This window comes from Molossus molossus, unplaced genomic scaffold (assembly GCF_014108415.1).
Source record: "Molossus molossus isolate mMolMol1 unplaced genomic scaffold, mMolMol1.p scaffold_m16_p_14, whole genome shotgun sequence".
NCBI classification, from domain to species: domain Eukaryota; kingdom Metazoa; phylum Chordata; class Mammalia; order Chiroptera; family Molossidae; genus Molossus; species Molossus molossus.
This window is the reverse complement of record NW_023425349.1, coordinates 39,373,307-39,398,529: the sequence shown is the minus strand read 5'-3', so window position 1 is coordinate 39,398,529 and position 25,223 is coordinate 39,373,307. Positions and strand designations below refer to the sequence as shown.

The window sequence follows — 25,223 nt, the reverse complement described above, 5'->3', positions numbered from 1 at the left end:
CTGGGTCTATTTTGTTCATCAGTTTGTTTTGTTCATTATATTCCACAAATAAGTGAGATCATGTGATATTTGTCTTTCTCTGACTGGATTGTGAAATGTGGGGAAATGTAATTCTGAACTCAATATACATAACTGCAATACATGTAACTTATACATGTATATACCTACATTTCTTAAATAGTAGCAAATATGATTATTTTGTTTGTTTTTAAAAAAATCACTACTCCAAACTCAAGGGATAAAGTATTATTTTCTTTCAAGAACCACTGATCCATAGAGAGACAAAACTCAGTAAAGTATAATTTAATTTTGTTTCTGAAACTGTGTTTCTTTTCATCCTTTAAATTTAATGACCAAGTCCACAGATTGTATTTAATAAATGTAACAAACTAACATAGATTTTACAGGGGGGAAAAAGAGGAGGCAAGAAAGGTATGAATTATGAGGAGAAAGAATAGGAAAAGGGAAAAACAAAGCAAAGACAAATGAGATTTTATATATAAGCCTTTTAAAATGTTTCTGAAGTTCTACAATGACTCTTATTTGCCACAAATAAATTTGTCCTTAAACAAGTTATTTTATAAAAGCAGTGTCTACGTACCTGGCATTTCTTCAGCTCTCGCTTCAGTTGGATAACTGTAATATGCTGTGGTCCTTCTTCCAGGTTTCCAATGCCTCGGCTTCCTCTGAATGAGGTGAGAATCGACTTCCTGACTTCCTGGGTCATGTTAAACCACTCCTGCAGTTTGTGTTGCTGCTTTTGGTTTAGTCTGACAGCATCTTTTAACTCTACCAGGAGGGTGAAGGCTTCCTCTATACAATTTTGGTAACCCAGACATTCTCCTTGGAGCTGAGCTACTTGCTCCTCAAGAAAAAGGATCCTGTTATCAGGAGTCTCCTCTCGATGGATCTGGCTGGTTTGGCTCATACTACTGGCCTGCTGGCTTTGCAAAGCTTCTCGAAGCAACTTAATCTCAAATTCCATTTCATCCATTCGGTCTGACTCAGGGCTGAAGTTCAAGATGGGTTTGTTTCTGATGTTGCGTGCTCTGTTGGCATATTTGAGAGAATTTAAGGATTCGTCAAAATTCAAGGAAGATGGGCTGACACAAGTGATCATGACAGTCTTGGCACTGCCTCCCAGGGAATCTTTCAGAAGCCGGGTAATTTTAGCATCCCTATATGGAATATGTGAACTCTTCCTGCGTGGGTCCCCAAGAGCACTTATTACATTTCCTAAAGCCAGCAACCCACTGTTGATCTGAATGGATTCTTTGAATCGTTCGCCAGTATTCCCTGTTTTCATTACTCTTTCTGATCCAGCCAAATCCACAAAGTGGAACTTTGAGACAATATGTCGACGGGAACACCATGATCCATCTTCAGCTGCCTCTGTATTTTTTTCAACTTGACAAATGCTGATTGTAAAAATTGCATGTGATCTACTGGAGTGTTCATTCATTTGGGTGGTACCTGTATGCCTGGCTGCATTCCCCATCTCCAGGAGGCTCATCACTTCATCTGCACTCTCCACCTGGCATTCCTTGGCCCCAACAATCACTTAAACAACAAGTTTTAAAATCAAGTTTTAATTAAAATCCAGTGTAGTTAAATTAACCATACAACAGTTATCATTTGCTAGACTGCCCAGCTAAGACAGTCCCTTTAAAAAAATCAATAGTATTTCTGCCTGGCTGGTGTGGCTCAGTGGTTGCGCGTCGACCCATGCACCAGGAGGTCACTGATTCGGTTCTGGTCAGGGCACATGCCTGGGTTATGGGCCACATTCCCAGTGAGAGGTGTGCAGAAGGCAGCCAATTGAGGTTCCTTTTCATCAATGTTTCCATCTCTCTCTCCCTTTCCTTTTCTCTCTCTCTAAACAATAAGGAAAAAAACCAATATTATTTCAAATAATAGTAATAGCAGCAACATTAAATAATTTTAGATAATCTCCCAAAGGAATATTTTACAAGGAACATTTTGATGTTTAAATTCTAAAAGATATCATACTGTATATATATTTTTAACAATATGGTTTCTTTGCAGTCACACATCATGCTCAATTCTTTAAAGTAGATGACAAAAGAAAAACTCTTTATTCCAGTATTTGATTTGTAGAATCTAATGGATTAATTAAAAGATAGTATATTAATTAAATATATAATTCAAAAGAATTAACCAGTAATAGATTCATTGTTTAAAAATAATTTATCTTGTAACCAATCAATGTGTGTGTCTCTCTCTCCCTCTCCCCCTCCCTCCCTTCCACTCTATCTAAAAATCAATGGAAAAATATCCTTGGGATATTAATATATAATAAATAAATAATTTCTCTAGAGTTGTTACTATTCAAGCTCTCCTTAGGTTTAAGGTTTTTCTATATGTGGAGTCAACCAATGATAGATGAAAACTTCAGTATAAATAAAGTTATTCATTTTAGAAACAGGTATGCCCTACATAATATCAGAGTGCAAGGTAAACAAATAAGATGGCAATTCAAAACAAGCAGAAATATTCTGTTTCAACAGCAGAATAAGAACCAAAAAATAACCTCAGTTTACTATTACCCACATTATTTGCTTATATCCAAAAATATTTCAAAAAGGAGTAGGTAGATTTTGGCTTTGAATCAAAGCAGTAAAGCTCCTAATTCTGGGCTCAAATTAGAGTGCTGTATTTCCTTTTTTAATCAGATCCTGTCAGGCTACTGTTTCTTTGAAAAATAATCATTTGGCTTACATTATTTCCATTATGACACCTTTTTTTTAACAACCTGGTTCATTTGAAGTTCTATAATGCCTGTACTATAGACAGTGCTAAAATATCAGCAATTATAATATATGAAAATGTAACTAAATCATAGCAAATATTTTTCTAATGTTAGGGTACAGCTTAGTACTATCTATGATTGTCAAATCCAGCTGCAAATCGCCTGAAGCTTTATAAAAAAAGAGAGTACCAATGCCCAGGCCCCATCCCAGACTAATTCATCAGAATCTCTGACAAGTAGGCCCAGAAACCAGTAATTTTTTAAAAGCTTCAAAGGTGATGCTAATTGTGCACCATCCAGGTAGGATACCAACAGCTGCTCACACAAAGAAACTAAATAAATATGCCAAACAAATGGATTTGATTGTGAGTAGGACATTATATAAGACATATGGCAATTTGTTTCAAGACAAATTGTTACATCCTCCCAACATTTTCGCAGGACTGGTATCAGTCATAGAATGTTTTGATCATTAAGGTTATCAGGAGTGACAATGTACACTTCTGTATTGTAAGATGATTTTAGAATAAATGTATTATTTTTATAATTTTTAATAAAAGATAAAAACATTCAGTAATTATATTTCATAAGATACAGAAGCTCAAAACACCAGTCTGAATTTTGCCCAGAAAAAATAAACTATATTGAATTATCTAATAATTTCATAAATTACTATGTATGCTTTCTAAAAAACAAAACAAAAAACAATTTTCTTCAAACATCCAGGAATGCCAGGGTTGCCAGGACAGGGCCTATAAGGAGGTGGGCTTTACTGCCCCCTGTAGGCTTCTGTTCGAATGATAATAGCCATCTTACTTTCCTAGCTGCTAGGAAATTCCCCCAATGAATCATTTCTCTGGCAGGACCCTTTATCTCCTGGAAGGTTCTATTAAATGTGTTTTCTAGGAGAGGAAGACATCCAAGAATAGTTGTTAGTTATTAATAATAGTGAAAACTTTGAAACAGCCTAAATGTCCAATAATGGAATAGTAGTTAAATAAATTATTATAATACATCCAGAAGACAAATTACCATGACCACAAAGAGTCACAAGGTTGAAAACTATTTAATGCTATGTGAAAATGTTCACAATATAAATATTAAGTGAAAAAATAAGATACAATACTATATGCGGGGGGGTCACAAGTACATTAAAAAACATTACACATGCATAGAAAATGAAGTCTGGAAGAAAATACACCAATATGAGAAATTGCAATTTCTGGGTTCTGGGATCAAAGATGATCTTTTATTGTCTTCTTTATGCTTTTCTATATTTTCAAAATATTCTATGATGAACATGTTACCTTTCAAATCAGAAAAGCAGAAAGTATTATTCTCTAAAAAACTTGCATTTTAACCCTCCCCTTCTAACCTTCTTCCATTTCCAAACAAATGGATATTTAATGAGATTAATGGGTGCTAAGCACAGAAAGTCAGACCTAGAGAAGCTCAACAAAGGACCAGTAAATGTCAATATAGAGAAGCAAACACACTCTACACTAGTATAACTCTCTACACTAAAAAACAAAAGGGAAGCAATAGGTGTACTGGGACAAAAATCAAAGAAGAAAGGAGAGTTCTGGATCAAATTGACTGAACACCAAAGGGAGAAGCCATCTCCAATCTTAGGCTAACTGAGAGAAAATAAGTGCAAAAATTAATTTAGACTATTTTCAGTCTCACTTAAGTTGAGGCGGGGCAATTATAGGAAATAAGTACTATGTTGAATTATAATTTAATAACTTCATCTTACCCACCAGCTGAACTTATACTTTTCACCTGGACAATTTAACTGATATTGTTAATCAATAAGCTATTCAATTTTAAAGTAAAAACAAATTCATTTTGCTTCTATGTGTTTTTAAGCTTCTTTGGAATGTATCCAGAAACTGAATTAAATCATACCTATTTGCTAAAGAAGGCTATCAAGTAAGAGGCTACTTTACCTGTGTTTCCTTTTTCATCTTCTCGGATGTGAAGATCCTTCATAGATGTCTCCAATTCTAGAAGATCTCTTAAGTCTTCCTTATATACTTCTATATAAGACACTTTTATTTTAAAGTCAGTGCTAGGATTTTCAGAGATGTTCTGAAATATTTCTTGGATAGCTCGAGGAATGATACCCTTTTGACCCTCCACAACTGAAGCTGAAAATTTAGAAAAAAAGCATATATGAAACTTAAAATATAAGAAAAGCTACAACATAAAATTGACAATCAATAATGTATTTCTTTACAATTCTCTATATTATAAATATTTTAAACCATAACTACAAAATCATAGTTAAAAGTTTTCACATGCATGCCCTTATTCAAAATGCATTCATCCAACAAATATTTATTTAGTATCTTCTATGTGCCAGGCTATATTCTGGGACCCTGAGAACCATTACTGAACAAAACAGAAGAAAAATATTCCTGCCCTTGTGGGACTGTACTGAGGAAAGACAGACAATAGCAAAAAAAAGAATAACTGATAAGTGGATTAAATGGTATATTAAAAGTGATAGGTATGCCCAAATAAAAAAAACAGGGCAGGGTAAGAGGCAATGGAAGTATGAGTGTATTTAGGTGGAAGGTGTTTGCAACTTTAAGTAGGAAAGTCATGATGGCATCATTGAAAAGCTGACATCTGAGCAAAGATTTGAAAGAGGTGACAGAGGAATCATGTGGGTATCTGAGGGAAGAGTAACCCAAGCAAAGAGAACAGCCAGTACAAAGACCCTAAACTGCTGTGACCCATAAACCAGAAGGCCAGTGTAGCCGAAGCAGAAACAACAAGAAGAGAGTGACAGGGGATGAGGTCAGAGAGGTGACAAAAGCCAGAACATATAATTCCTTGTAGACCACAGAAGACTCTGGGTTTTATTCTGCATGAGGAGAGAGTACTGAAGGACAGCAGTAAATTGGGATTTAAATATCACAGAAAGGCAGGAGTGAGTGAGGGGAAACCACTTAGAAGGCGGTGCAGTAATCAGAGAGTCAAGAAGGTTGGAGAGTAGACAGGTGGTAGCTCACAGAAGGATGGTAGCAGAGAAAAGGTAAGACGTGACCTGATTCTGGAATCATGTTGAAGGGAGCACGATTAAGATTCCCTGACAGACTGGATATGAGATGTGAGGGAAAGCAATGAGTCAAGAATGACTCCAAAGTTTTGTCTTGAGCCACTAGAGTTGCCATCAAATGATAAGAGGAAGCCCTGGCCGGTTTGGCTCAGCAGTTGGAACGTCGGCCCACAGACCAGAGAGTCCCAGGTTCGGTTCCCGCTAAGGGCATGTACCTCAGCTGTGGTTCGTCCCTGGCCCCGGTTGGGGTTGTGTGGGTGGCAGCCACTCGATGTGTCTCTCTCACATCAATGTTTCTCTCTCTCCCTTCCTCTCTCCCTCCCGCTCTACCTCAAGATAAATGCAAAAATGTCCTCAAGTGAGGATAAAAATAAAAAATGATAAGGGAAGAGTGGGGATTGAATTGGTTTGAAGGGAAAATGGCAGAAGTTCATTTTTTTAAATTTTTTTTTTCTTTATTGATTTTTTAGAGAGAGAGGGGGAGGGAAATAGAAACATTTTTTTTCTTCTTTATTGATTTTAGAGAAAGGAAGGGAGAAGGAGAGAGAGATCAAAACATCGATGAGAGAGAACATCGACTGGCCGCCTCCTGCATGCTCCCCACTGGGGATTGGGCCCACAACCTGGGCATGTGCCCTGACCTGGAATCTAACTGGTGACCCCTTGGTGCATGGGTCGACACTCAACCACTGAGCTACAATGGCCGGGCACAGAAGTTCATTTTTTGATCAATTAAGCTTGAGACATCTGTTAGCATCCAACTGAGACAGATGTTTTAGTATCCAGTTGCAAAGACTAAACAGGCAGTTGGACATATAAGTCCAGAGTTCAAGACAGTAGTCTGGACTGGAGATAAAATTGAAAGTCAGCTACATATAGAGAGTATTTAATGTCATGACACTGGATCAGATCAGGGGAAAAAGCAGAGTCAAAGGACTCTATATACCTCTTCTCTTCCATCATTTCTACAACCCAGGACACAAATCAGTACAATAACACTATGAGTGAACAAAAATGCATACAAGGGACTCAGATATTTATATACCAATGTCCATAGCAGCATTATACACAATAGCCAAAAGGAAGAAACAATTCAAGTGCCCCCAACAGAGGAATGGATAAACAAAATATGACATATAGATAAAATGGTATATTATTCAGTCATAAAAAGGAATAAAGTTCTGATACATGCTATAGGAGGATGCCCTTGAAAACATTATGCTAAGTGAAAGAATCCAGATACAGGAGGACAAATACTGCATGGCTCCACTTGTAAGAACTATCTAGAAGATAAAAATTCATAGAGAAAGAAATTAAATTAGAGGTTACAGGGGGTGGGGGAGGGGAGTTATTTCTTAATGGGTACAAAGTTTCTATTTGGGGTGCTGCAAAAAAGCGGTGATGGTTGCAAAACACTGTGAATTTAATGTCAGAACTGTACTCTTAAAATAGTTAACTTTATGTTATATATACATATTTACCACATTTTTTAAATAATGGAAAAAAAAGTACAAGATAAAATTTAAAGTAAATGAAAGAATGAATTGGAACTTAAGGTTAAATAAGTTTCTGTAGGCCAATTTAGAAACAAACCTGCCTACTGCCTGGCTGGTGTAGCTCAGTGGTTGAGCGTCAACCCTGCACCAAGAGGTCACCAATTCGATTCCAGGTCAGGGCACATGCCCAGGTTGTGGGCCAAATCCCCAGTGAGGGGCATGTGGAAGGTGGCCAATCAATGTTCTCTCTCATCGATATTTCTATCTCTTTCTCCCTTTCTCTCTAAAATCAATTAAAAAAAATTTTTTTTAAAGAAACAAACGCTGCGCCCTGGCCGGTTTGGCTCAGCAGTTAGAGCGTCCACCTGCGGACTGGAGAGTCCCAGGTTCAATTCCCGCTAAGGTCACGTACCTCGGTTGCAGTTTGTCCCCGGCCCCAGTTGGAGTCATGTGGGTGGCAACCAGTCGATCTCTCTCACATTGATGTTTCTCTCTCTCTCTTCCCGCCTCTCTGCCTCCTGCTCTATCTGAAGATAAATTAAAAAAAAATGTCCTCGGATGAGAATAAAAGAAAAAAAGAAAGAAAGAAAACTGCCTACCATTTTCAGCATTGTTTCATGGAAAATATATTCCAAGCTACAAAATGATGGCTCATAAATGAACCTTAAAACCAAGTTGTTTCCAAGTTGAAGATTACCAATGTTAAGATTTTTGGCAAGTCATCCTGAAAATCTGAACTTCTATTAAACTGGATTGCCTTTCACCTAATTTAAGATGCAATACTGCCATCGTGTGGCAAGCAAAGGAAGCCGTAGGTTTTCCAATACAACGGAGAAAGTGAAGATTCCTTTTTGAGTTTCCAGGAACAAGCCAATAGCAATATCTATAAACTATAGCATATATAAGCATTCTTGATTGTCCAGTACATATAGTTGGCCTTTCTCCACTTCAACAGATAACAAAAAAGCAAAATAATTCAAAATATTTATCAAAAAGCTCAATTTCAAATAATATTTATAATAAAGTTTCAACATGCATTTTGGTAACCTAAAAAACACATTTCAATGCTAGGCTTATATTCCTGAAGTAAAATATTTCTCTTTTTGCATATTTTATTATATGTTTCTTTTTATTTTTTTATCCTCACAGGAGGACATTTTTCCATTTTTTTGTTCAGATAGAGCGGGGGTAGGGGAGGACATCTCCGTGAAAGGGATACATCAAGTGGCTGCCACCCACACAATCCAACCAGGGCTGGGGACAAACTGCAACCGAGGTACGTGCCCTTAGCAGGAACCGAACCTAGGTCTCTCTGGACCGTAGGCCTACGCTCTAACCGCTGAGCCAAACTGGCTAGGGCTATATTTTTCTTTTTGAAATAAACAATTTCATAGAACTTATAAAGTTTTATACCTCAACAGCCATCATTTAGCTATTATATACTATTTAAAGAATACAGGGAAAAACAATTTTTTTAGAGAAATTTAAGCCTGGCAAAAGCCAGTACAACCAAGGTTCTGAAAAGTAGAAAAATTAATATTAGTTTAAATAAGCATCATATTTTTTAAAAATAAGATATCTTCATTCTGCCATAGTACCTAACATGGTACCCTAGACACTGCAAATGCTCAATAAATTATTTATTGGGGAAGGGGGGAACAATGTGATTTTCATGGCCAATAATCAAACAGCAGACAAATAACCCAGAATTGGTGTCAGTCTGGGAAATCAAAATGCTCACTATTTCACTAATACACCAAGAAGTATAACTTCAAACAAAACACAATTTTTCACTTATCAGATGGTAAAAATAAAACACTTTTGATTTATAATATCCAGTATGTGATAAGGATATGAACAAATGGCTTTCATATACTGGTGGTGGGAATACATATAAACTAGTACAAGCCTTTTTGGAGGGTAATTTGTCAGTATCTATCCACATTTTAAATGTGCATGACTTTTGATTCACCAAATCCACTTCTAGGAATCTATTCTACAGAAATACTAATGCATGAATAGAAAGTTAAATGTACAAAGATATGTACTGCAACTTCTTTTTTAAGTAAAAATCAAAACAACCTAAATGTCCATTAATACGAGAATGGATAAACCATGATCCATCCATTCAAACTATAAAATACTATACAGCCAAAAAATTAAGGTGAAATTCTATGGCCCAAATGGGAAGAAATAAAATGACATTTTATATTGTTAAATGTAAAAAGAAAGCTACGGAATCACAGGTATAATATCCCACTAAATAAACAAAAAAGAGAAACAAAAACTACATGTGTACTCGTAATGTGTCTAGAAAAATGTCTAGAGTGCTCTAGAATGGTACACATCAAACTGTTACTTCCTGGGGATGAGAGGAACATTCATTTGTTTAATTTCTTAAGTATCACTTGGCAATTGTTTTTACAATGAACATTAATTTTTTTTTAAAAAACTAGGGGGAAATGAACACCATCAAAAATTGTTTCTATTTCTCTGGTACAGAGTACCTTAGAGTACTTAAAGTATTTTAGGACAATAGATAACTTTTTCCCTTAAAGAATTAAAATTATACTCATGGCCTCTTATTAAAAACAATATAAGCCCAGTTGCTGTAGTTCATCATCCCATGGACTACGAGGTTCCGGTTAGATTCCCGGTCAGGGTACATGCCCAGGTTACGGGCTAGATCCCCAGTGTGGGCATGCAGGAGGCAGCCAATCGATGTTCTCTCTCATCGATGTTTTGATCTCTCTCTCCTTCTCCCTTCCTTTCTCTAAAATCAATAAAGAGAAAAAAAAATGTTTATTATTAAAAAAATCAGTGTAATTATTATTGCCACCAAGATCTGAACATTTTATTATACTCCTATTAGAATAAAGCACATATTGAGACTTTAAGGTCATAAAACATTGGCCAATCAAAAAAAAACCTACAATCTTCAAGAAAAGCCACAATAGTAGAAAACCTGAAATTTATTTTATAGTGAAACCCTAAAATTATCTAGTATCTTAAAACTCCTAATTATGGCCCTGGCCGGTTTGGCTCAGCGGTTAGAGCGTCCACCTGCGGTCCAGAGAGGCCCGGGTTCGGTTCCCGCTAAGTGTATGTACCTCGGTTGCGGTTTGTCCCCGGCCCTGGTTGGTCGTGTGGGTGGCAGCCACTCGATGTGTCCCTTTCACATCGATGTTTCCCTCGCTCTCTCTTCCTCTCTCTCCCTCCCACTCTGTCTGTACAAAAAATGGAAAAATGTCCTCGGATGAGGATTAAAAAAAAAACAACCTCCTAATTATGTATAGCCCTGGCCAGTTTGGCTCAGCGGTTAGAGCGGCGGCTTGCGGTCCAGAGAGACCCGGGTTCGATTTCCGCTAAGGGCACGTACCTTGGTTGCAGTTTGTCCCCGGTCCTGGTTGGGTCATGTAGGAGGCAGCCACTTGATGTGTCCCTTTCACGTCAATGTTTCTCTCTCTCTATATATATATATATATCCCTCCCACTCTATCTGAACAAAATATTGAAAAATGTCTTTGGGTGAGGATAAAAATAATAATAAAAAAAAGTAATAAAAAATTGAGGAGGGCAGTAGCACTGGGCACTAAAGTCTCTTCCATTTAATTTTCCTCAAACCACAGTCACCCTCCAAACCTACCCGCGCATCCCTGCACTTAATGAGAGATGTTTCTGAAAGTCACACATTCTACATTTGAGGACTATGAAAACAGAGAAAAAATATGGAAGGTCATTACACATACAGAGACTACTAATGATAACTTCATATATACAACATTCAAAAGTTTGCTTTTAGTATAAAAACACCAATACAATAAACTGTCTCAACAGAGAATCTGGCTTTCAATTCCAGCTGTCACCAGCCACCTACCTCAGTAAGCCCTGCAGCATCCTGTGGCTGGAGCAACTCAAGTTGTAAACAAACAGAAATTATTTTCAATGTTCCTTCCAGCTCTAAAGGAAACTTTATAATACCACCTTCTCCAGTCTAGTAAAAGCAGGAGAAATTATATCCTAAAGTATTCAGTATTTAAAATAGAAATCTGTGTGTGTAGTGACGGATGCGTCAACTAGGAGGAATTCCTTCACAATATACCATGAAGTGTACAAATCATCATAATGTACACTTAAAATATATAAAATTTTGCCAACTATACCTCAATAAAGCTGATATTGAAATCTGGCTAGAAAATGTAAAAAGACACTTTAAACTACATAATACATTTCTCTTACTTTTCTCTAAGTCCTATTCACAGGACTTAATATTTACAAGTGGACTATTAAAAGATGTAAAATCTGAAGAAAAAAAAGATGAAAATCTGATGATGTTAATTCATATCTCTCTAATCTAAATTCTGTTCAATATGACAAGGGTTGCCAGAGGTGGGGGGAGGGGAAGGGGCGAAGGTTGTCAAAAGCCACAAATTTCCGGTTATAAGTAAGTCCTGGGGACATAATGTACAGTACAGTGACTGTAGTTAACATTACTATATATGTATATTTAAAAGTTGCTGAGATTTCTCATCACAAGAAAAATCTTTTGGAACTGTGTGCAGTGATTGATGTTAACTGTGGTAATCATTTTGTGATATAAACATATATTAAATCATTATATTGTATACCTTGGACTAATACAATATTATATGTAAATTTAGTTCAATAAAACAGAAAAAATGTCAAAGGGCTGAACAATGAACATTATCTTAAACTTCTTTTCTCAAACAAATACAATTAAATTGTTTAATGAAACGTCAATATTTAAAAACAAATGTTTCAAAGATAACATATGAGCACATTTGATTATCCTATTCATCATTTCATTCAATCAATATGCTAAGCAACTACTATGTGTCAGGTACTGTTATGTTTTAGCTTCCTTCAAGTGTTTCAAAAGTCAGAGTATGAGAATCTTACCAACGTGGCCTCCTCCGATGGTGTATGTCTTCCCAGATCCAGTTTGTCCATAGGCAAAAACAGTTACATTATAGCCTTCAATGAGTGACAGCACTAGTGGCTTTATGCAGGTATTATAAACTTCATCTTGAGTGGAATTTTTGCCAAAAACAAAATCAAAAGTAAAGACTCTATCTCTCCCAATGATAATTTGCTGGGTATTTGGAATAACTCTCACACAAACTTGATGATTATGAAGAATTTCTTTGCACAGCAGAGGTCTAATTCTTACAGCAACTTTTACTGGTATTTCTTCCATGGCAGCTTAGATTTTGCTAAATATATTTTCTATTTGGTATTCAGTGTCTAGTGTGAGAACCATCCATTTTACATAAGATCTGGACTCCTGTGTATCAAAATAAAAACAAAATTTAATTATTAACTCCTCTATCCTAATAAACAAATCATCGCCTAAAGTAAAGTCAATTACAGCAGGTTTTGTTCCAACATAAGACAGTTACAAAGAGTAAATCTGTCTTACAAAAGTACATCTACAATTTATAGATGAAATAATATGATGTCTGAATATGTTTTAAAATAATCTAGGGGGTGGAGACCATGCGTTGGTAAATGATGGAACTAAATGATAAGCACATGCGATTCCACTGTGCCCTTCTTTCTATAATGATAATATGCTTCCCGGTTCATTAATCTAATATTTAATAATTGGGGAATTAGAAAATTATGGCAAGGAAATAAGTGGGTGATTGCCCACGTGTTAAAAGCAAATCCTTGTACTAGGTTTTATAGCTATATATAGAAAAATAACATCTTCTCTTTGCCACAAATATTATAAATAAATACATGAAATAATTTTAAGGATTGCCAGAAGTCAAAATAAATTTATTTTTTTATATATTTTTTTAGTTTTAGAGAGAGAGGAAAGGAGAAAGAAATAGAAACATCTTTTTAAAAAAATTTTTCCTTTATTGATTTTAGAGAGAGAGGAAGGGAGAGGGGGAGAAAGATAGAAACATCTATGTGAGAGAGACTCATCAATCAGCTTCCTCCTGCACGGCCCCTACTGGGGATGGAGCCTGCAACCCAGGGGGTCAATGCTCAACCACTGAGCTCAACCACTGGCTGGGCAGTCAACATAAATTGAAAAGTCATATTTTATTAAAAAACAATCAAGCCTAACAGAAAAACTGCTTTTCTTCTCCTAAATTATGTTATACTTTTTTTTTTTTTTTTCAATCCTCACACAAGGACATTCTGAGAGAGAGAGAGAGAAAGAGAGAGAAAGAGAGAGAAAGTGAAACATAATGTGAGAGGGAAACATTGATCAGTTGCCTTCCAGGGATCAAACCCTAAACCTAAGTATGTGCCCTGACCGGGAATCAAACCAGCAACATTTGGTGCATGGGACGACAGTCAACCAATTGACCCACTCCAGCTGGGCATTTTATTACTTATTTGTGACAATCTCTAGTAGAATTAATACATTAAAAATTAAACTGGTAGCTACACTTACAATGAACAATCTAAAAAATAAATTAAGAAAACAATTCCATTTACATTAGCATCAAAAGAATAAAATACTTAGGAATAATTTTTTTAAAGATGTGCCCTGGACAGTTTTGCTCAGCGGTTAGAGCATTGGCCTGTGGACCAGAAAAGTCCTGGGTTCGGTTTCTGCTAAGGGCACTTACCTCGGCTGCAGTTTGTCCCTGGCCCCAGTTGGGGTTGTGTGGGTGGCAACTACTCAATGTGTCTCTTTCACATCGATGTTTCTCTCTCTCTTCCTTCCTCTCTCCCTCCCACTCTATCTGAAGATAAATGCAAAAATGTCTTCAGGTGAGCATAAAAATAAATAAATAAATAAATAAATAAACAAACAAATAAACAAAGAAAGAAAGAAAGATGTGTAAAAATTATACTTTGAAAACTGCAAAATATTGTTGAAAGAAAGGAAAGAAGATCTAAATAAATGGGAAAACATCTCATGCTTATGGACTGGAAGACAACATTTAAGATGGCAATATCCTCCAAACTGATCTAAAGATTCAACACAAGTCCTATCAAAATCCTAGCTGACGCCCAGCCAGTGTGGCTCAGTGGCTGAGCATTGACCCATGCACTAAGAGGTTACCAGTTCGATTCCTGGTCAAAGGTTGTGGGCCAAATCCCCAGTTGGGGAATGCAGGAGGTGGCCAACAGGTGTTCTCTCTCACTGATGTTTCTCTCTCTCTCCAAAAAAAATCCCAGCTTTGTAGAAGTTGATAAGCCGATCCTAAAATTCATATGGAAATATTCAAAGGACACAGAATAACATAAACAATAGTGAAAAAGAACAAATATGGAGGACACACTTCCCCAGTTTTAAAACTAAGCAACAGTTTCAAGACAGTGTAGTACAGGAATAAGCCAGACTTAAAGATCAATGGAAAATAATTGAGAATCCAGAAATAAACTATCATGTTTATAGGCAAGTAATATTCAACAAGCATACTAAGACAAGTCAATGGGGAAAAACAGTCTTTTCAATAAATGATCATGGGACAGCTGGATATCTACGCTCATAAGAATGAAATTGGACTCCTACTTCTCCTACTTCACATACACAAAAGTTCATTCAAAAATGGTTCACAGACCTAAATGTAAGGATTAAAACTATAAAAGTCTTGAGAGAAAACATGGGGTTAACTCTTCCTAACCTTAGATTTGAAAATGGTTTTTCAGCCTGGCTAGTGTGGCTTAGTGGTTGAGCATCGACCCATGTAACAAGAGATTGCCGGTTTGATTCCGTCAGGGCACATGCCCAGGTTGTGGGCCTGATCCCCAGTGGGGGCATGCAGGAGGCACCCAACTAATGTCCTCTCTCTTCGATGTTTCCATCTCCCTCTGCCTCTCCCTTCCGCTCTCTCTAAAATCAATAAAGAAAAAATAATTAAAAAAAAAAAAAGATGCCCTGGCCATTTGGCTCAGTGGTTGGAGCATCAGCCTGAGGACCAGAGTCCCGGTTTCGATTCCCACTAGGGGCACGTACCAAAATAAAAAGAAAAAAGAAAATGGTTTTTCAGATATAACACCAAAAGCAAAGCGATAAGCAATAAAAAAAAAAAAATAGATAAAATATACTTAATCAAATCTAAAAGTTTTATGCCTCAAAAGATACCATTAAGGAAGTGAAAAGACAACTCACTGAATGGGAGAAAATATTTGCAAGTCATATATCTAATAAGGAATGTATCTGGAATATAAAAAGAACTACTATTCAACTCAATAGTAAAAAGACAACCCAATTTTAAAATAGGCAAAGGTTATGAAAAGACAGTTCTTCAAAATAATTAAAATAGCCAATAAGCAGAGGCAAAGACACTCAGCAACATTAGCTATTTGGGAAATGCAATCAAAACCACAATGAGCCCTGGCAGGTGTGGCTTGGTGGTTAGAGCTTCAGCCCTTGCACCAAAGGGTCACAGGTTCGATTCCTGATCAAGGGCATGTGCCTGGGTTGCAGGTTGGATCCCCAGACCCGGTCGATGTTTTTCTCTCTCTCTCTCTTTCTCCCTCTCTCTCCTCCTCCTTTCCACTCTCTCTAAAAATCAATGGGCCCTGACTGGTTTGGCTCAGCAGTTAGAGCATCGGCCGCAAACCAATGAGTCGTGGGTTCAATTCCGGCCAAGGGCACATACCTTGGTTGTGATTCGTCCCCAGCCCTGGTTGGGGTTGTATGGGAGGCAACCACTCGATGTGTCCCTTTCTCTCTCACCCTCTTTCTCTCCTTTCTCTCCCTCCCACTCTATCTGGAAAAAAACAAAAAAATGTCTTCGGGTGAGGATAAAAAAAATTTTTTTAAATCAATGGAAAAAATATCCTTGAGTGAGGATTAACAACAACAAAAACCACAATGAGGTACTATTTCACGTCCACTAATACAAATCTAATAGAAAAGATAGATTATAATAAGCATTAGCAAGAATGTAGAGAATACAAAACCATCATACATGCTTGATGAGAATGTAAAATGATGCAGCTGCTTTAGAAAACAGTCTCGCAGTTCCTCACAAAGTTAAACAGAGAGTACATTTTTTAAAAATCTGGATTTTATTGTATGCAAATTTTTATTAAATGAAAATAAGTACTTATTAAGTATAGTTTAAAAAACAGTTAAACAGAGTTATCATTTGACCCAGAAACTGCACTCTTAGGTGTATACCCAACAGAAATGAAAACATATGTTCATATGTTCACATAAAAACTGGTACATGGCCCAGCTGGTGTGGCTCATTAGTTAAGTCAAGCACCAAGAGGCTGCGGGTTCGATTTCCTGTCAGGGCACATTCCCAGATTGTGGGCCCAATCCCCAGTGGGGGGCATGCAGGAGGTGGCCAATCGATGTTCTCTCTCATTGATGTCTCTATTGCGCTCCCTCTCCCTTCCTCTCTCTCTAAAATCAATTAAAAAATATATTTTTTAAAAAAAAACTGGTATACGAATATTATCTTGGTAGGATAAAAAGTTTAAAAATGTAACAAGTAATCTATGATAACCTTTAGTGCACATTATGAAAAATAATCAGTCTGGGAGAAGGCAAGTATTGAACAATATCATTAAGTGACCTAATAGACTAATGAACTAAAGTAACATTTTCAGCACTACTTGCTATGGAAATGTTAATTAAGACGTCTTTAATATTCACTAGCCTTTAAGAAAATCTGCAGCAGTACTGTGTAATTATAACTTTGCAAGTGGATAGTCTGAAAAGGATCACAATAACAAAAAACATTTACATCACCCTACTATGAGCCCACAGAGAGTAAAAAAATATATCAGCTCCCTTGGGCTATAAAATCCCAAAACAGAGTTAGCAAACTATCTTTAATGGCTAAAGAGATGCATGTAATCTTGTCAGTTTTATTCATTCTACTAAAATTCAGCATTGAAAAATAAATACTCAAATGTATGGTAAATCTTTTCTGGGACCCTAAAGGACTCTATAAGCATTTGGTACCGGAAACTTTTCCAAAGAAATTATAGAGGTGTCGTGTTGAGTTGGTTCTTCCGAATGTCTCTAAACACCTACATTAGAAGTTTCATCACATTAAAATAAGTCATGGTCTATATTAAGCCAAGCCTAAGTACTTCCAAAGAAATTGCTAATAAAAAATGCTAAGTGTGCCTGGCCAGTTTGGCTTGGCAGATAGAGCATCAGCCCACGGACCAGTGAGTCTCAGGTTCGATTCCGGTCAACGGCACTGTACCTCGGTTTCAGTTCATCCTCAGCCCTGGTTAGGTCGTTGGGGAGGCAAACAGTCCATATGGCTCTATCACATTGATGTTTTTCTCTCTCTCTCCCTCCCACTCTATCTGATGATAAACAGAAAAGTATCCTTGTATGAGAAATTTTTTTAAAAAATGCTAAGTGTAATTGGGATATTTTCATTTTCTTAGGTTTGTTTCCCCATCAATATATATATATCCTCACCAGAGGACATTTTTCCATTTTTTTGTTCAGATAAAGTGGGAGGGAGAGAGAGGAAAAGAGAGAGAGAAACATCGATGTGAAAGGGACACATCGAGTGGCTGCCACCCACACAACCAATCAGGGCCAGGGACAAACAGCAACTGAGGTACGTGCCCTTAGCGGGAACCGAACCCAGGTCTCTCTGGACCACAGGCCGACGCTCTAACCGCTGAGCCAAACCAGCCAGGGCCATCAACATATATTTTTAATGAATATATTTATTTCATAAGACAGACATAAAGCACATTAACTAAGAGGTGGCATATTTTAAAACAATGCAAGCTAAACACACAAAGAAAATCTGGTTTTAGACAGGGACAACCACAGGCTGGTTCAAGAAGGTATATGTTTCTCAGTGTGATAAAGGGAAAATCAAGAAGTATTTCTCAAAGTAAATGTGCATAAAGACTCAAAGGGCAGGTCAGCAGAGAAAAGCAGCCTTGAATCACTGCCTAATCAGCAGGAACATCACTGTCCTTATCACCACCTGTAATCAGGGTGCCCAAATGTCAGCATCTTGGCTGGCTGGTGTAGCCTTCCTGTTTTATTTTTTGTAATAGCATACTTGTGTTTCACACAGGATGTTGATTTAAATCAATGGTGAGGAAGTTCTAACTTCTTTGTTAGAAAGTTCTGAACTCTTCTTTTCAAACAGTTTTTGTTTTGTGACTTTTGTCATTAGTTCTTCCGTTTTCTGAATTTCTCTTTTCAAGAAACATGATCCACAGGAGATACCAATGAGATTTTCAAGCTTTCTACTGCCCTCCAAAGCCTGTATAATACTTTGCATTATTTCCACAATTTCTTCTGATGATTTCTCAACTTTACATAGCAACACCATTAATATTTTTCAAAGTGGTTAGAGATGTAAAAGTTCCTCCTCTGCTTTCATTTACTTTTCTCATTCCCACTGAGGAGGGGAATGGACTGTAGACCTACGAAATGTGCAAACCTGTGGAGAACTTTTATAAAAATGTATCTGAATAAAACGGGCAACATGTCGAGAAGCATGATCTCAAATGCTCCCCCATTTTCTTGGTTTTTATAACAGGAATTTGGCTACAAAGGCAAGGGCCCGTAAACATTTGACTTGCAAAAATATATATATAATATACAAGAATTTGTTTAAAAATCCAGAGCACTAATATTTAGGCATACTCAATGCAAGTTTGAAATCTGAGCAACGGCAAGAGAAATACTTCCTCACCGGTGCCATGTCATTAACCACAAATAAGCGTTTCCAAATACTGTTACCATCCTGTGCCCTTGGCTTTTCAGAAGTAGTGGTGTCTTAAAACTTTTGGCTTGTTAATATTTCCACGAGAAACTTCCCAGCAATGGATAGTGAATCACATAAGGATCTCAGAAAAGGCTCCAAATACATAAAGAACTAGACAGAGCATACAGGGAGTAAAGAGGGGAAAACATCCAAGATTTAAAAACTTGAAGAAGACGGTGTTATTTTAGAGGTGTTTCAAAGAAGAAATTTGGTCATTATCCGTTATCGACTACCTCTGAGGGAGGGGCCTTTGGACTTCTATAACACTTAAAATGCACGAAGTTTCAACATCCGCGAAGGAAAAGAGGCGGCCTGCGACAAAACGAAACCCCCAAAGGGGTGGGCCTTCCAGATCCCGCAGTTAGAAGTACGAACACGAGAAATACACAAGGAGCCACCTCAGGGCGGCTGGGTCCCGCGCTCCCACGCATCCCTATTTCCCCCCTCCCTTCTCAGGGGGACCCAACTTCCTCCGGCCGCTCGACTGGGGTCCCAGCACCCCCTCGGGCGCCGTCATCGGCCTCGCCAGCGCCCCAACCGCCCCCCGCAGCCCACCTGCGGCGGCCCTTGTGCGGCAGGCGCTTTCCCCTCCCGACGGCTGGTCCGAGGCGCAGCAGAAGCGAGGATGGCAGGGTGCCGCGCCGCACCGCACCCAGCTCCGCCGGCCCGGTCCTCCCGCCTGCCGCACACTGACCGGCGAGAGAAAGTCCCGGTCTCTGGCGGCGAGCGCAGCGCAGAACTCCTCAGTTTCCTTCCCACTCGCCGCCGCGGCCGCCGCCGTCCGCGCCTTTTGTTGTCACGGGTTCTCCCGGCAACCGGCGAAGCCCGACGCCAACGCGCCCCCTTCCGGTTGGGCGTCACGCTGCGCGTCTGACCCCGCCCCAGGCCCCGCCCTACCCTGTCAAGCCCCGCCCTGTCGCTCCCCGCCTCGGGAAAGCATACCAGCCAGCCCCTGGGGAGGCCTCCCGCCCAGCGACGCTATAAAGCCAACAGCCAGGAACCCCTTTCAGACTGCTGGGCCAAAGTAACTCTCCACGGATTTGTAAAATGAATGTGCGAAAGATTCACGTTGCATTTTAATATTTAAGCCACCAATTCAGTGTATTTTTATTGAAGTTAAGTTCACATAACATCAAATGAACCCTTTAAAAGTGTGCTATTCATCCCTGGCCGGTTTGGCTCAGAGGTTAGATCGTGGGCCAGCGGACCAATGAGTTGCGGCTTTGATTCCAGACAAGGGCTGGTACCTCTGTTACGGTTCCTCCCCAGCCCTGGTCAGGTCGTTGGGGAGGAAACCAGTCCAGGTGGCTCTATCACATTGATGTTTTTCTCTCTCTCCCTCCCACTCTATCTGATGATAAATAGAAAAGTATCCTTGGGTGAGGAATAAAAAATAAGTGTGCTACTCAGTGGCATTTTGTTGTGTTGGTTTTTTTAGAGAGAGTGGAAGTGGGGGAGAGAGAGAAACATTGATTGGTTGCCTTCCCCATGCACCCTGGGGCAGAGGATGGAACTTGCAACCTGGTATATGCCCTTGACCAGGTCCAACCCACCACCCTTCAGTGCTTGGGCCAGCGTTCTAACCATTGAACACACTGGCCAGGGCTTCGGTAGCATGTTAGACATTCACAATGTTGTGCAACCATGACTTCTGTCTGATTACAAAACATTTTCATCACCCCAAAAGGAAATTTTCTGAACCAGTTAGTAGCTACTCCCATTCCCCTCTCCCCCAATGCCTGGAAACCAGTAATCTGCTTTCTGTCTCTATGGATGTACCTGTGCTTGACATTTCCTATTCATGGAATCATAATTTGTGGTCTTTTATCTGGCTTCTTTTGCTAAACAATGTTTTCTAGGTTCACCCATGTTGTAGCATATATCAGTACTTTCTATTCTCTTTTATGGCTGAATAATAAATGTCTTTATATGGACGTACCACATTTTATTTATCCATTCACAAGTTGATGGACATGTGAATTGTTTCTACTTTTTTGCTAATATGAATAATGCTGCTATGACATTCATGTAGGAGTATTTGTTTAATGTTTGTTTTCAGTTCTTTTGGGTATAGATCTAGGAGAGGAATTGCTGGGTCATGTGGTAATTCTGTGTTTAACTTTTCCAATTTAGTTTAAAATAGCCTCAGTGCCTCCCACTTTTGGCAGTACAATCTAAGCATCTTCAAAAAGCATTCCTTCTCTCATGAAACGTAGGGGTGAAGGTGAAAAAGAGCTGCTTAATTATTATTAATTAATCATAATTTAATTAATAATTTTTCAAATTCAAAGATATGACTTTGTTAATTATGTTGCATTTTTAGAACTCTTTTAAAAAAGTTGTGCTTCACAACAGCAAATTGATAGATAAGCCTGGCCTACTGACAACGCCTCAGTGAATAAGAGTGAAAATTGAGATTTGAGAATTCCTAGGAAGGCTCAGCAGTAGGATTCAGGAGGCCACACATTTGCAGAGGAGGTCAGCAAATGCTTAACAGGATTGGAATGGGACATTTCCTTTTGCCCCCAAATTGGTGTCTTGAGTCCAAAATTGAAGAGAAGGGGTCAATGAAGTTTCCCACATTATAAAGTGAACACCAGTCATTATCACAGATACACACACACACACACACACACACACACACGGGATATATAGCAGATCAAAGCTAATTCCACTCCAGTTCCAACCCTGTCTCCTTTTAAAGTCCTCATTCAAAGGACCTGAGTGCTAAGGGAAAGTTGTGTAGTCTTAGGCCTTGTAGCGTGGTGAATAGTGGGTTCACAAGTAAGAGGCTTCCCTCCAAAGTCAAAGGAGACTCTAAGAATGAACTGGAGAGTCTTGGAGAGTGGCACCAAGAGGAAACTGGCCTTCAGATTGGGCATGGTGAAAGGAAGAGGAGGGCTGTGCCTCTCTAAAGAAACCGATGCAATTGAATGGCATTACAGAGAGGACCCTGAGTGGAGCGGCTTGGCAGGGCGAGAACCTGCCTCCAATCTTGCCCTCACAAATCCATCCTCTACACCTCATATAGTGATCTACTTAGAACACAAGTCTGACCACAAATCTGTTGTTTGCCTGTAGACTTTTTGTAATGTCATAGAGAATACTACTTCTTAGCAGCTGGAATGAGAAATCCATGTACCAAAAGACAGAATTTTGCTGCGAAGATGCTTTGCTAGCCTATGCCCAAGTGGAAGATAAGCCTCCTGGGCTTGATTTGGTCGGTACAAAGGCTTCTAAGAGGATGGTGTTGTTAATATGAGACCAAGGGAAGAATTATGTGACTGTACTTGAGAAGGAATGAGGAAGGTGGAGGAAAGGGAAGGTGTAGGGAAGAGGCAATCAGAGAGGAGGAAGAGGATAGCTGATGAGGTGATTCCAGGGAGAACAGAAATCACTAATAGGGATCTTTAGGTTGTGAGGTATGTGATGTGAACCCCTTCCTCTCTCTCCCCTAGAAAATCTTCAATAAATTCTGCACAGCTAACGAAAGCATTTGTGACAAAGGATTGTTTGTAGGAACTTAAAGATATGCCTGTCAGAGTCTAGTCCCATGATGAATAAAACCAAAGCTTGATCATGTGGACCTAGAAGGCAGAGGATTAGAAGAAAGCTAAAGTCTGACTTGCATCATTGTTTTACTTTGCTAATAAATCAAACAATGCAAATTGAAATGATAAACCATTTTCACCTATTAAGTTGTCAACACTGATCCTAATGTGATATCGGCAAGTGAGACAGACACTTTTTTTAATTTTTTTAATTTTTATTTTTTTTGAGAGAGAGAGGAATGGAAAGGGAGAAGAGATAGAAACAGCGATGAGAGAGAAAGAACATTGATTGGCTTTCTCCTATATGTCCCCCACTGGGGATCAGGCCCACAACCTGGGCATGTGCCCTGACCAGGAATTGAACTGGCAACCTCCTGGTACATGGGTCAATGCTCAACCACTGAGCCACACCAGCCGGGCAAGACAGACACTTTTATACATAATTCCACCTCGTGTCATCTCGCCTAAAAAAATAGAGATACTGATAAAAGAATCATGTACAAGCATATTCTTTATAGTAGCAAAAACTTGGAAGTTACATACATGTTCAATGAAAGGGATTACTAAATTGACAATAGTACATTTATAAAAGAGAACATTATGTCCTCACTGAAATTCATGTTTACAAAAATTTGGTAGAAGAAAATGCTTACAAACAAAGGATGCAAATAATATATGGTTTTCTCACCTGAAGTACTGAAATAAAAATCACCTCTGCTTCACAGGGTTGTTGTGAGGTTTGAAAGGAGGAAATAATTGTAAATAACACAGAACAGTAAGTACTTAAAAGTTATTAGGTGATTAGCCCTGGCTGGTTTGGCTCAGCGGTTAGAGCGCCGGCCTGCGGTCCAGAGAGACCGGAGTTCAGTGTCCGCTAAGGGCACGTACCTCGGTTGCAGTTTGTCCCTGGCCCTGGCTGGGTTGTGCGGATGGTGGCCACTTGATGTGTCCCTTTCATGTCGATGTTTCCCTCTCTCCCTCCCTCCCACTCTATCTGAACAAAAAAATGGAAAAATGTCCTTGGATGAGAATAAAAATTAAAAAATGAAAAATAAATAAATAAAAGCACATAGCTGGGGTAATATTAACCAGGAAAAAATAAAAGAAAGTATTCCAGACATTTTTTTTTAAGTCATTAGGTGATTAGAATAATGATAATTTTCTCAACTTTGTTCAGGGGAGAGACACACATATAAAAAACATGAGACAGCCTTGGCCAGTGTGGCTCAGTTGGTTGAGTGTTGCCCTATGCATCGAATGGTTGCTGGTTTGATTCCCAGTCAGGGCACATGCCCAGGTTTCAGGTTCAATCCCCAATCAGGGTGCATGCATACAGAAGGCAACTGATCAACGCTTCTCTCTCATTAATGTTTCTCTCTCTCTCTCTCTCCCCCTCTCCCTTCCTGTTTCTCTAAATATCAATTTTAAAAAACATACTTAAAATAAAACATAAGCCCTGGCCAGTTTGGCTCAGCAGTTAGAGCGTCGGCCTGCGGTCCAGAGAGACCAGGGTTCAGTTCCCACTAAGGGCGCGTACCTCAGTTGCAGTTTGTCCCCTGCCCTGGTTGGTTGTGTGCGTGGCAGCCACTCAATGTGTCCCTTTCACGTCGATGTTTCTCTCTCTCTCTCTTCCACTCTCTCCTTCCCACTCTGAACAAAAAATGTAAAAATGTCCTCGGGTGAGGATAAAAAAATAAAAAAATAAAATAAAATAAAATAAAACATAAGACAGGCCCTGGTCAATTTTGCTCAGTGGTTAGAGCGTCAGCCTGAGGACCAAAGGAGCACGGGTCCGATTCCCCATCAAGGGTACATACCTGGGTTGCAGGTCAATCCCCGGCCCCAGTCAGGATTGTTCAGGAGGCAATCAATCAATATGTCTCTCATATGGATGCCTCTCTCTCTCTCTCTCTCTCTCTCTCTCTTTCTCTCTCTCTCAATTTCCCACCTTTCCACTCTCTCAAAAAAAAATTATATATATATGTATATATAAAAATCTTAAATGGCTGCCATCAACAAATCATCAAACAACAAGTGCTGACGAGGGTGTGGAGAAAAGAGGACTCTAGTACACTGTAGGTGGGAATGCAGACTGGTGCAGCCATCATGGGAAACAATATGGTGTTTCCTCAAAAAATTAAAAATTGAACTGCCATTCGACCCAGTGATCCCACTTCTAGGAAGATATGCTAAGAAGCCTGAAACACCAATCAGAAAGAATATATGTACCCCTATGTTCATAGCAGCACTATTTACAATAGCTAAGATCTGGAAATGGCCCAAGTGTCCATCAATAGATGAGTGGATAAAAAAGCAGTGGTACATATAGACAATAGAATACTATACAGCTGTAGGAAAGAAAGATCTCTTATCCTTTGAGATGACATGGAAGGACCTAGACAGTATTATGCTAAGTGAAATAAGTCAATCAGAGAAAGACAAATATCACATGATCTCACTTATTTGTGGAATATAATGAACAAAATAAGCTGATGAACAAAATAGACCCAGAAACATAGAAGTAGGGTTCCGACTGATAAACTTCAGAGGAGGGACGTGGGGAGGGGGGAAGAGATAAATCAAAGAACTGATATGCATATATGCATAACCAATGGACATAGATAGACAACA

At 38.7% G+C, this 25,223-nt stretch overlaps 2 protein-coding genes across 2 annotated transcripts in view; both read right to left on the bottom strand.

Annotated features, from left to right (window-relative positions):
* KIF27 (kinesin family member 27) overlaps positions 1 to 19,669 on the bottom strand; it is a 93,743-nt gene extending 74,074 nt beyond the window's left edge. The window contains exons 1-4 of the mRNA XM_036261637.1: positions 19,597 to 19,669; positions 12,254 to 12,638; positions 4,720 to 4,920; positions 602 to 1,560 (exon numbers count right to left, since the gene is read on the bottom strand). Coding sequence (XP_036117530.1) covers positions 602 to 1,560; positions 4,720 to 4,920; positions 12,254 to 12,551 — 1,458 coding nt within the window. The 5' untranslated portion in view covers positions 12,552 to 12,638; positions 19,597 to 19,669. The remainder of the gene's footprint in view (positions 1 to 601; positions 1,561 to 4,719; positions 4,921 to 12,253; positions 12,639 to 19,596) is intronic.
* LOC118629909 (centromere protein R-like) lies at positions 18,245 to 18,834 on the bottom strand. Its single transcript, XM_036261638.1, has one exon. It carries the CDS (start codon positions 18,601 to 18,603, stop codon positions 18,352 to 18,354), a length of 252 nt encoding a protein of 83 aa, XP_036117531.1. The 5' UTR covers positions 18,604 to 18,834; the 3' UTR covers positions 18,245 to 18,351.
* Positions 19,670 to 25,223: the final 5,554 nt, after the last annotated feature.